This window comes from Lipophrys pholis, assembly GCF_963383615.2.
Source record: "Lipophrys pholis genome assembly, chromosome: 11".
In the NCBI taxonomy this organism is placed as follows: domain Eukaryota; kingdom Metazoa; phylum Chordata; class Actinopteri; order Blenniiformes; family Blenniidae; genus Lipophrys; species Lipophrys pholis.
Window position 1 is genome coordinate 9,978,454 of NC_137631.1, and position 12,432 is coordinate 9,990,885.

Consider the following 12,432-nt stretch of genomic DNA (forward strand, 5'->3'; position numbering starts at 1 on the left):
GTACAGGGACAAGCAGCTTCCGAGGCAGCCTGAGTGGCAACATTGCGCATGGTTTAACTTGTTGATAGGACTGTATTGAATAGAGACTACTTGTAGAGTATATATATAAATATATACATATTCTTTTTTCTTTTTTTTTCTTTGCTGTGCGCATTGTAAAGTGTATTGTAACTAACTGGAAAGAAAACTGCATATAAATTGGAGTTCTGGTTGTTTTCTTATTTTGCTTGGTCAGCGACTTGTGTAACTTTGGTATTGTTCTACAGCATAATGATGCAAACTATTGTATTCTGATTTTTATTGGGTTTTACAACATCTTTTCTGACAGTATAGAAAATGGTTTTGTATTTAAGAAAGAGATTTGTACTAACTTGACACTTTCTTTGTCTCTATTTAAGTTGTTTCTCCCCTTTTTAGTGCAAGTATGAAATTTAAGCTTCAGGAAAATATAATGAATGAATAAATGAGTATCTGCTTTAAGTTTTCAGACTCTTGTCAATAAATGTTGTTTCTGAATGGAGTGAGAGACCGTGGTTATTCAGTCTGCGCTGATTTACTGCGTCAATATGCGTCATAAACGATCCACCATCTAACAATGACACCATATAATAAACACGCAGCCCATTATTTGATCACAGCGATGGGAAATGAATGCAATTTTCCGTAAGGAGGCAGGCGTTTCTGCTACTCTGTGATGAAAGAGTCTTTTTTTTCCCCTCATTCATTAATTCTCTTTCTTTTTTCACTCATTGTTTCTTCTAGTCTGTCTTCTATCGTTCTTTTTATCTCATTCTCAAACAGAAAAACTTGGGTCACACTTATTTGCTGTGCTTTTTTTTTTTTTTTGAAGTAGAATGGGTAGTTCTGTCCGTATCGGATCTGGATTTCATAAAGGACTCAGACCTCAAATTCAACAAACCACATTAGGACGATAACAATCAGCTCACGGCCGTCTGAAAAATATCGCAAATCACAAAATATTAATTGATTTCTGACCAAACAAGGTTCAGAAAAAACTTGTTAATGCATTTAATATTGAATAGGCTAGATTATTGTGATGATTGTGTACTGCATGTCCTCACCAATACAAAGAGGGTGGAGCACTTTACACTACCTGCCTGTGTGTCAAAGGATCCACTTCAAAATCCTGCTTCTTCTCTATAAAGCTTTGAAGGGTCTCAAGTCTAAATACATCTCAGATTTACTGGTAGAATATGAACCATCCAGACCTCTAAGGACTGCTGACACACCTCTTTCAAATCGGACATTAAAACATTGTTATTTGATCAGGCGTTCCTCGAATCTATAGCTTTTACAAATTTGATCACTTCTATCCTAATAAAGCTTTAACTTTGTTTTATTCTACTTTTTATGCGTTTCTTAATTGCATAAGATTAAGAGTTTTCATTGCCCCTACTTTAATGTTTTTCTTTTATTTCTTCGTAAAGCTCTATGAATTGCCTTGTGTCTGAATGGTGCTATAGAAACAAATATGCCTTGTATTAAAAACTGCATAAATATAACATTTAAAGTTCAGAACAGTAAATTATTTAGGTTGAACACAGCTGAAGGAATTTTGACCTGGGGCAACTTCAAAGTTAAATAGAATAGAACAATACTTACTATACCAAAATACTCCAGCCTCTCACAAATGGCCTCAGATATAAACAGTGGGAGGAAGCTGGAATCTGTGACTCTGGATTCCTACACCTGCCTCAGCCTCTCCTCGGGGGTGAGGCTCCTATATGACGACCTCACAGAACACGACAGTTGGGCCTCATTTATTTATTTTTTTTTGGCGTTCACTTGTGGCACTTCCACTTCCATTACGGCCATATTGTCAGAGTAATAGCGAGCAAGCAGCGTGCCATCTGCTGCATTATCACACTGCAATGGTGTCAGAAAGCAAAGGAAGTCTTGGAGCTACTTTTTCTCCCTCTGGCAAGGTAATTTTGCCTTCTGTTCATGGCGATGCACTAAATTCTTCTTCCCAGTTCAAGCTGTTTTGGAATGCTGTGTAAAATTGTTCAAACTTTTAAATAGAATGTTTATGTATCGAGATGGAGGTTGTTGTTTTTTTTTTCTTTTTTTTTCTTCAACAAGGACAGGACACGTGGAGAATTTCAAAAAAGAGACCACTGCAACTGGCTGAAGCGATGTCAACATGAATGACTCAGTCTGAGCAGCAGTGACCCCAAAGACCTTCTAACCTTCAGCAGCAGGACTCAGTCATCCACCTCAATTTTCAGTCGTTTTGTGCTTGTCTGATTCTGTCTTTTGACTTTACTGCCACCTAGTGATTTCAGACTCTCATAGAGATGACTGAATGAAAGCAACAGGCATAAAAACTGAATAAAAAAAAAAAGGATATTCTTTGAACTCAATACAAGCTGTGAACAAAATCCCATCAGGCATTTTGAGCATTCATAAATAAGCAATGCAAATCCCAGTATCCAGAAATACATTAGGTAATAACATATTGCATCATTATATGAAGGTTCACTCCACATTGTGAATGTCTGAGATCCTCAGAAATTTTTTTTTTGTCCTTCTTTTGACATCCCGAGCACTCAATTACCTCCTCCGAGAGGCTGAGCAATCTATTTCCATGGCAGCCGAATCGCATTATTTGTCTGTCGATTGGTGATCATTGCCACCAAACAAGCAGCTGCCCCATTACCCTTCTGCGGTCCCCTCCCCCTCCTCCCCCATACCTACCCTCCCTCCATCCATCATCTCGTCCAACCCGCCGTGGGTTCATCCTGTGTCCGCTGCACGTGCGCCATCACATCCATTACCCGTTCCCAGGTCCTCTGTGTCTGCCTCCTTGATTTACTGCCGGGGCGGAAAGCCTGTTTGAATTGATCTACGGCTGATTTTATGTCCAACCACAGCCTTCCTCCATTGGAGAAGATAAAGGATCATTGACTGGTGTTGCTCTGATGGCGTCTTCTCAAAGAATCCGCAACTAAGTTGCTCAGAAAAAGTGAATGGTGTGTTCTTTCAGAGACCGATCAAAGTCAGGTGCTATAAAAACCTCATCATTTAGTTTCTGAAATGCTCTGAGTGGGCGCTGAGCTTCAGGGCGTCTGTTCCTTCAATGTAAGTGGCAGAGCCTTTTGTGTCTCTTTATGTAAATGTGCCCTATTCTGAAGCTCCAAGAGCCGGGGAGGATAATTGTTTATGATTACTCTGTGACATTTCCATATGGCTGATGAACGGTTCGACAGCACGCGCACACAAACACACACTTTCACACGCATCTGTCGTCCCGGAGTAACCTGGGCCCTGACGAGTTGGTTTCGTCAGTCTGAAATAGAAAATCGCCGCTGAAGGAGAGAAATGACCTCGACCCAAACTGCATTTTTTTTTTTTTTTTTTTTTTTTTTTTTTTTAGCATTTGTATGAAACAAGTAGCCATTTTTCTCCCTCGGGGGGGCAATGAGCTCATATGGGGGCAGTTTTCATTGCAGTAAAGTGCAAACGTGAGAGGGTTTTGTTTTATCGATCTGGCATTAACCCCTCCCCCCCACACCTTTACCCCACTTTCTTTTCTTTTTAAAAAAAATCAAGATCACACAAGGACAGTAATCTCTCCACACCCGATTCCTTTTCCACATGCACCCCCCTCTACATCCCATGTGTATACGGGATGAGGGGTGTGTGAGTGGTGGGGGGGTTACCTTTGCGTGAGGCCCTGTGGAGATCAGTGGGGCTAAATCACATTTACCCTCCCTCCTTCGCTCTCATGCATCCTTCACGTCCCTCCTCCCCTCCTCCCCTCCTCCTCCTCTGCCAAACAGATAGATGACAGCCACCTATTCTTTCCCCCCAGACAGCAGGGTGTTTGCTCTTCCTCTTATCCACCCCAGAGACCAACCTTGTAACAGTGTTCTCCACCAGCAGGATCCGTCTCTATTTGCACTGCAGCGTTGAAAGAGGAACAAAAGTGTTTGTCTGAGGCTTGAATACATTTAGAGCTTGGATAACACTCGCACACAACAATATCTTCTTGCTGGGCGAGATATTATGCTGCTTTATTTGGACATCATGTTTTTCCTCAGTTACCAAATCCTTTTTGGCGCGGTGCCTCCAGTCGAGTGTCAGATTTTTCTTGCACCCCCTCCACCCCCCACCCACACCCACCCCCCACCCCGTTTTTTTTCTTTGGTCAAAGAGAATGTGTTTTTTTTATTGTCTACAGTTCTCATCTCAGATGAAATGATGTCTTTGTTTGATGAAAATTCTGAATAATAACCTTTCTCTCTGGGAAAAAAAAGAAGAAGAAGCCACATTCACCTTGATATAAAGCTGCAACCTCAATGTAAAGTCAGCTCCTGATCACACTCCAAAGATCTTCTTTGATATGTTCCTCTGAATTTACCCAACAGAGGCTAAGTCCTTCAATTAATTCCACCCTGCACTTGCTCAGAGATTCCTGCATTATTTATAGGCTTCTGCCATCACAGATTATTATTTGCTGTTTGGTGTTTACATCTGAGACTTAAGACTAATCCCAGGGGATTGAGATGGTCTCATGTTTGGACGACACATGGGCATTGTAATTAGAGGAGGTGGCCTTTTGATATCGCCATGATGAAAAACAGCCAGAGAGTTAATATTCAGGCTGTTGTCACACGCTTCTTGTTGACTATTTCCTCTGGGTGTATGTGCATATCAGTTTATCTGAATGGGAGAAAAAGGTTACGCAGCTCAAAAATATCCCCAAAACAATAGTGTGTAATCTAATCTATGGTACTCAAAGCAGTAGATAGGGACATTTAATTTAAAATCAACCCTCATCTCTGTATCTTTTAAAGCGGTGGCTATAACCCAGAATGTGGTGCCTGGAGGCGTTGGCGGCTCTGAGGCCACCAACCAGCCTGCCAGAAGGTCCAACAACATTGGTAAGTTTAAAAGTTACAAAGAACACATTGAGATTTCCATGGAAAGTCGCTCATGTGTCTGATTTATTAACTGGAGATTGCATCGGTGGTGCAGCAGTGAAAGCTACATCATTAATGCCAAAGCCATACATTTGCAAAATGAAGTTAATGGATGAAGCCCAGTGCAATTATTTAAAATGCTTAACTTGCTAAACTTTTGTTAAAAAAATCATCATTAAAAAAAAATCATGTGTTTATACCTCTTTGCATTAAGCAAAATGTTTATTCAAATGTCATCATGCTACCATTTTCTTACTTGGGTCCACTAACTTTACTAACATACCGGGACTCTATAATCTAGAGCCAGGTCAGGGGTGGGTCAAACTGCCCAATGGTGTTACTTTGAATGCTTGTGGATTTGTATTGTTTACAAGGTGTGTTCAAAAATGGAGTAGGGCTCTGCAGTCTTTCATTAGAAGCAATCCAGTGGAACTCCAGGAAAAAGATGTCAGGAAACAATGTTTCATGGGACAATTTTATGAGATTGATTTAGCCGCTGAGTACACATATATTTATATATTTATTTTGTATATAATACAAAATAAAGATGAATGTAAATAAATGACATGGGTATGATGGGTTAACTGCACGTGCATCAGGGTATACTTATGTGATGTAATGTTTGATATTTTACACCTTTTCAAATGTATTTTGGTTGAAATGTGTGAGAATCATGCAGGATTGATGACTCCAGAGCCCACTGAGACAGAGGTCAAAGGTCAAAAGGAGTCTTTATGGGCCTATATTTTATAACGTCATTACAAGAAAGTCGGCTCGGACAGGCAGACAAGCCAGACCGGTCTCACTACAATCAATCACACAGAGCAGGAGCAGCACGAGAGCCGAGGCATCGCAGAGCAGACTGACAAGAGGCCATCGCTGGCGGGGAGGAAGAGCTCAGCTGATGGGTAATAGGCAGCAGGTGTGTGAGGTTGGCCCGAGCAGCACTGAGGACAAACTGATTGCAGGCGAAGGTGCGGAGAGGTTAATCCCACCAAGCCATGGGGTTAAATATAAAACAGTCCGTAAGGAGGAAGGTGAGCCGAAAGCATTTCTACACGACTCTCAGCCTGGTTCAGTGTGCGTAATATTACAAAGTACAGGAGAGGGGAACGTTGGAGAAATTAAAAACAACCCGCTATGCAGTTTAATAGGCTTGTTGTTCTCTATGATCTTTTTAATCTCATGTCGGCTCAATGACTGGCTGATTCTCAGCCACTCCTACTCTCAATGAGTAGGGTTGAAACTATAATGTGTTCCAGGGCTGCAAATCCAGGCAACAGTCCATTGTTGGTGGATTCTGTTTGAATATCTCGTGTGTGTGTGTGTGTGTGTGTGTGTGTGTGTGTGTGTGTGTGTGTGTGTGTGTGTGTGTGTGTGTGTGTGTGTGTGTGTGTGTGTGTGTGTGTGTGTGTGTGTGTGTGTGTGTGCGTATATATATATATAGGGACAGAGTTATCAAGCCTTGTAAAACTATAACACATTTTCCTACTGTTTTCAAACTGGTGTGTAATTAACTGAACTGGGCACCAATCAACATGGACACCAATAGATCAAGAACCCTAACGTCTACAGATGCATTAAAATAATATCCATTATTAATGCACAAATATGAAATGAAAAGTTTGTGGTGTCAAACTTCCTGCATCTACACAATTCCATCAGATTTTGTTAAATTGATTAACACGGTTTGCTTTTTCTCACCACGCCAGCGATGACGCATCGCCGAGTGCATCAGAGATGATTTCTGGTCCAGTTGCTATGGCAAGTGTTGCCAGAGTTCAACAGCATCCAGGTTTGTTTTCTCAGACTTCAGATTGCTGCCACGTCGAGTTACTTGTGAAAACGGTGTTACTGTGCAGTGTCTGTCCGATACCATGAGGCAAACGATGTTATCGCCATTTACCTTGAGAACGCATTCGGCCGATCCAATTTGTGGTGATCAGGTCCGAGTTTAATGAATCACACACACCGGAGTGAAATTTAATCCAATAGGATATAATTTTATATGAGGGGTGGTCTTACATGACAGCACATTTTCAGTAAGTATACCAAATGGTGCAGGTGTAGTGCAGATGCAAAATGTTCATTATTCTTTCACTTAAAAAAACAAACCTGCAGATTTGAGGTGAAAATTGCTATTTTACACAAGATTTCATGAAATTCTAAGCAGATAAAAGTCAGTTTTCACATAAATTCTCTTAACTAGTTGGTTAAGCTTAGAGGTTCTCTACTTGCTCAAGGTGTCATCTGAAGATCTGTCAAATAGCAGTTTTGACCACATTTTTAATGTCTATCAACCAATTAATCAACCAGTGCTGCTGAAAGGGGCCTCATTTATAATTTGTCTCATCAAAAGTAATCTTCTGAACCTCTAGCACACTTGAAGAATGATGAAGTTCTTCCTCATTTACCTGTTGTAAAACTTGTAATTATTTCATGTTTTGTTTTTCCGTGGTTCTAGTTTGTACCAGCTATGACAAGAGAACAAACGTTATGTTGGCCTTATTCACCCGTGTTAAGTCAACAGTGTTTATCACTGTATACATGTACAACAAGGTCAATATTGAAAACAAATGCCCAGCCCCCAACAATAGGGGGTAGCTGAAGCTCTGATCCCGCTTTTAACCAGCTTAACCAGTTGCCATGGTAACAGTTAACTTGCTGTACTTAAAAAAAATACGTATTTTCTGCTTGTTTTGTCGTCTTCTCATAGGTTCATATCAGGACAGCATTGCCACTTCACCAAAATAGACCTAATGTTTGTAACCGCAAAGATTCAGAGCAAAGGTTATAAGGATGTTTGGATATATTAAAGGCATAAAAACAATGGCTTTACTGTATATATGCTTAAATCTTGTGTGAACACACATTGTACCTCCAATTTTTCATTTTAATCGCCTCTTGGTTGATGTATGTCAAAGTGGGGTGGGTCGAACGTATAGACAGAAAATGAGACATTAAAATGAACAATTCTGATGTCGTAAAAGTTTTGCCCAGTAGTGTATAATGTTAATGCTACATATATCGTTAATGCTATATTGAGAGAGCTGAACACCAGTGGGTCTCACAGCCTCTCCTGCTGGGGTGCCAGAGAGCTTTAGGGGGAGCCTTTTCCCAGATGGAGTTTTTCCATTTAATTTCTGTGAATGAATCCTGGAGGCTGAAACTATGATTACATTTCTTACAAACACACTTCTTTTTTTTTTTAAATTTATTAATGAATCGTTGTAGGTTATGAAGAATAAGTTTCAAAAAACATTACTAGGTTATTTGTTATTGTCCTGTGAAATGGGAATTTCCCAGCTGGTAACTATGCCAGTTTCTCCGCTGCATGAATACAGCAAGACAAACAAGACTGACTACTTTCAAATATTGCCGGTAATATACCAGTTGTTGTCACCTTCATGGTTTCATCAAGTCTTTAATCTAAAGCCAAATTGTTGTGCAGTTGTTTGCAAAAAACAAAAGTACACATTGCATCATAATTTCTTTCATTCAACTTATTTTGGTTTTATTTTTAGAAAAAAGGGCCATTTGTGTGTTATATAATCATGTTAAGCTGGCTAAATAGTTCAGAGACCTAGAAACGACAAATTAAAGAGTGAAACATGTAATATGGACAAAAGGATAATCGCTTAGCAGAGAGTGGGGTCACACAAAGTGGATGTGAGATTGGTGGTTAACTGCCCCAGTTTGAGTTTATTGTTACTGTTTTCACTGTTTGTATTTACATTCTTAATATTAGGGAATTGCATACATTTGGTTTTTTTCCAGGTGGCTGTTTTTCGCTTGCAGTAAGCACGCTATGATGTCTGACTGATCGGGAATCAGTCTTCAAACAATGTTATGATTATTTTTTTTCTTTGAACCAACTCCCTGAGGTGACAACTAACCTCTCAATGGGGGTGGTTGTGGGTTTGTCATTCAAAACCTTCAAAACAGAATAAGCTTTGGAAGAATCTGTTCACTGAATTGGTGACCGGTACTTTGGGCTTCTAGATTAAAATGAAATCAAATTGTCTTGCAGTTTTTGCGTAATTAAAATCAAAGGGAAAAGTGTGAAGTGTTGCATGGTGGTGCAGTGATCTTGTTTCAGAGAGAAGGTCATGATTTCAATTACTGATCAGGGTCCTCATTTATAAAACATTGCGTAGGATTGCTACTAAAAATGTACGTGCGCCCAAAAGCTGAAAATGGCGTGCGCCCCCCCCCAAAAAATTTGGATCAGTAAAACCATGCATACGCACTTTTCTGCACGCACTTTCTTTTATAGGTCACAGTCCACCTGTAAAGTTGTGCAATTCAGATCCCGCCCTCAACACGCCCACTTTTTACCATAAATGGTCAATGCAAAGTGACTCATCAATATTTTTGCATCTCAATCAGCTTGTTGATTGCCGGCATTTGACGCTAAATCCTGGCAGAAAAGATGAAGAAAAGGAATTTTATGGAGCGCGAAATAGTCATGGAGGTACGGAAGCGTATTGCATTCACATGAAAAAATAAAAATGGACTTTTTTGAATTGACAATTATCTCATAATTATGAGAAAAAATTAATCCTAAAAAGAAATTCGGCTTCATTTTTCTGAATTTATGAGATAATGATTTTCTGAAAAAAATAATCGGTTATGTTTTTCTGAATTTATGAGATTATCTCAGAATTATGAGATAATTATAATTTTTTTTTAATAAATTGCTCTGTTTTTCTAAATATATCAGATAATGTTTTGTGAAAAAATTAAACATTGGCTTTGTTGTTCTGCACGAGGCCCCTTTCATACTTTGATATTAAGTATTGAAGACAATTTAAACTCTAAAAGGTCCCATATTATTCCCTTTATAATGGTTTCCCAACCTTATTATGTGTCTGAGCCTGTGGACGAGGCCCCAAAAGTGAAGGTCTGCCATCTCCTTCACTCACCTCTCCCACTTTTTAGTGAAAGTGTGCTCATACAAGCGATTTAGAGATTTTCCCTTCATGACATCAACTGGTGAAATAACCACTCCCTCTGGTAATGAATACTCTCTTTGGCCTTCCCACAGGTACACGAGCTCTGCCCTCAAATATTGTGAGGGGGCTCCATTTTTTTCTCCTGGCAACAGCTGCTTTGGTTGATGGTGTTTTTAGTGAAAAATATTAGCATATAGCATCTTCTTCCTGAGGGGGGTGGTGAGTCAGTATGGACCAACACAGAAACAGCCTGTTCTCAGTAGAGCTCACTAGAGGGACTTTTAGACTGGCTGAAATTCAGGACTCAGGCTGGATTTAGTGAAATACACTTTGAATATTACATTGTCGGACCATGCACACCTTTGTGAAATTGTTTGGAAAAACTGTGTAATTTGGGGCCTGTGAAGTGATTTTATTGGATCTTTTCCTTTTAAATAAATAAATAAATAAATAAAAGGTATAGATTGTAAATAAGTGGGAAGCTGTGGCGGAGCTCTGGAGGGAGGAAGGAGCCCCCACCTCTCCTCTCTCCTCTCCTCTCCTCTCTCCTCTCCTCGGGGACAGGACCGCGGCTCCGTCAGTCAGTCTGTGCCTGCTCTCGTGCGCCCGGCCGGCCACGCGCTGCTGCTGAGCAGAGGTACGCGCAGCATCGTGAAGGACACGCAGACGGACGGACGGACGCGGCTGCCCGATACGGACGGTAAGGACCCGCCGACTCTCACAGGAAACGGACAGTTTTATCAGGTTATTTTCTGGAGGAGCCCGGCGCTGTTTTTTTTTTTTTTTTCTTTTTTCTTTTCGTTTATTATTATTATTATAATTATTTTTTTGACAGCTGGGGATATTCAGTGTTGTTTACAACGTGCGCGGGTGGGAAGCAGCGAATGCAGAGCCATCCGCATTGCAGAAATGTCAGAGGTGTGGGTACCGAGAAGAGGTATTTAGCATGATTTGATGAGATCTGGTCGGTAGATGCAGGGAGATCTTGTGTTTGCTGCAAACAGCCGTGGCGTGGTGGCGAGGACGCCGTTACATGATCCGCTGCACATCCTGACATGCACTTACTCACCTCCCAAAAACACCGGCGATGCACAGGGAAGATGCCTTATTTTAAGGGATGGGAGAGGACGCCTGCTCAGAAGCAGTGAAGTCGCGATTAATTACCAGCCGCCAGAAGCCATATCCCGATAGCGCCGACATGCCGATGATTGAAAGTGCTCCGATACATCCAGGAGATCAGGAGAAACACTTCGATGTGGGCTGGAACTGAAGCGCGTGTCAGAGTGGACTGAAGCAGAAGGTTCGGCTCTGTCATCTTTGCTGTCAGATTGAGTGTAAATGCTTAGTAATGGGCCACTGCAGGGTTATTCTGAGAGGATGTGAGGTGCTGAGAGAGAGGAGAGGCTGTCATGGGCGCGTCCTGATTCGCCGCACGAGGCTTCTATGGATACAAAACCCATCCTTCTACATGTCGACCCCAAAGTCAGGTAAAGAAAACTTGCAGAGGTTCCCACAGAGATGCCACTGTCAGCATGATGAAGGGTGGGATTTGTCCGTCTGTCGTTCACCGACGGGAGATTCAGACACTTGAAGGATGTCCTCAAGTTACTTGTGTAATATATGGACCGTGATAAAGAAATGACAAATATCCCAAATGTGTCCTGTTATTGTTCCCGGATTGTGGAACTGCAATTTCTGTGGCATAGTCACCTCATAGCAAAGTTTGTAGGTTTAACATGACCTCTAGGCAAGTGTTGCCCTGGCACCTTAAATTTATTCCCACACTCTATGAGCATGCATTTGAGGTTGCATTTGCACTGTGGTGTACTGGTGACCGGCTGTCTAGAGCTGAGATGAGCTCTGGCTGACTATGGGGTGAATTGCGTAAAGCAGAAAGTAAATCTGCATTGTGGTGGTGGAGAGATTACCATCCAGGCTTTTATGTGTGGTTTTCTGGCATTCTCCCTTGACATGTATGTGTTCTCCTCTGGGTACTCTAACTCCCTACGATTGTCTAAAGAAATGCATGTTATGTAAGACATTTGTTGCCTTAACATTTCACGTAGGCGTCCGACTCGTCTCCTTTCACTCGTCGTCAGCTGGGATTGACTCCAGCAGCCCCAGACTCTACGTGAGAGGAAGCCATATACTGTCGAAGATGGATGGGTGTGTGTTCAGCATCTGCACGGGCTCATTGATTGTAAAATGTGTTTGACCTCCTAACGTCAGTGGTGGATTGACATTGCGGTGTTTATCGCAGTATTGGGCTGACGTTTCAAGAGAGCAGAGATTTGTTGTTTATGCTGGTAAATGATGTTTGGATGAGTGGAGCTCTGTGAAAAAAACCCATCTTGGCCACCTCCCACTTTAGCCACTTCCCATTACATAATGATGAACATGCTGTTGTGATCTTTCATGCAATCATGAACATCAAATATTCATTTGGCTGATAAATGAGCTCTACTTGTATATTATATTTCACTATATAAGTCTTTCCACATTTACTCAGTCACTCACAGAAGGGTGACGTC

The 12,432-nt window shown here is 41.1% G+C and overlaps 1 protein-coding gene across 2 annotated transcripts in view; it reads left to right on the forward strand.

The window, feature by feature from the left end:
- Nucleotides 1–10,475: 10,475 nt before the first annotated feature.
- cntn1a (contactin 1a) overlaps nucleotides 10,476–12,432 on the forward strand; it is a 73,857-nt gene continuing 71,900 nt past the window's right edge. Inside the window, exon 1 of one of the 2 annotated variants that reach the window (XM_080474901.1) lies at nucleotides 10,476–10,601. Coding sequence is in view for 1 of the 2 variants with exons in the window: in XM_080474900.1 (XP_080331026.1) it covers nucleotides 10,811–10,838 (28 nt within the window). In the remaining variant the exon portion in view is untranslated. Of the gene's footprint in view, nucleotides 10,602–10,782; nucleotides 10,839–12,432 lie in introns of those variants that run through there. The other variant, XM_080474900.1, reaches the window with a different exon arrangement.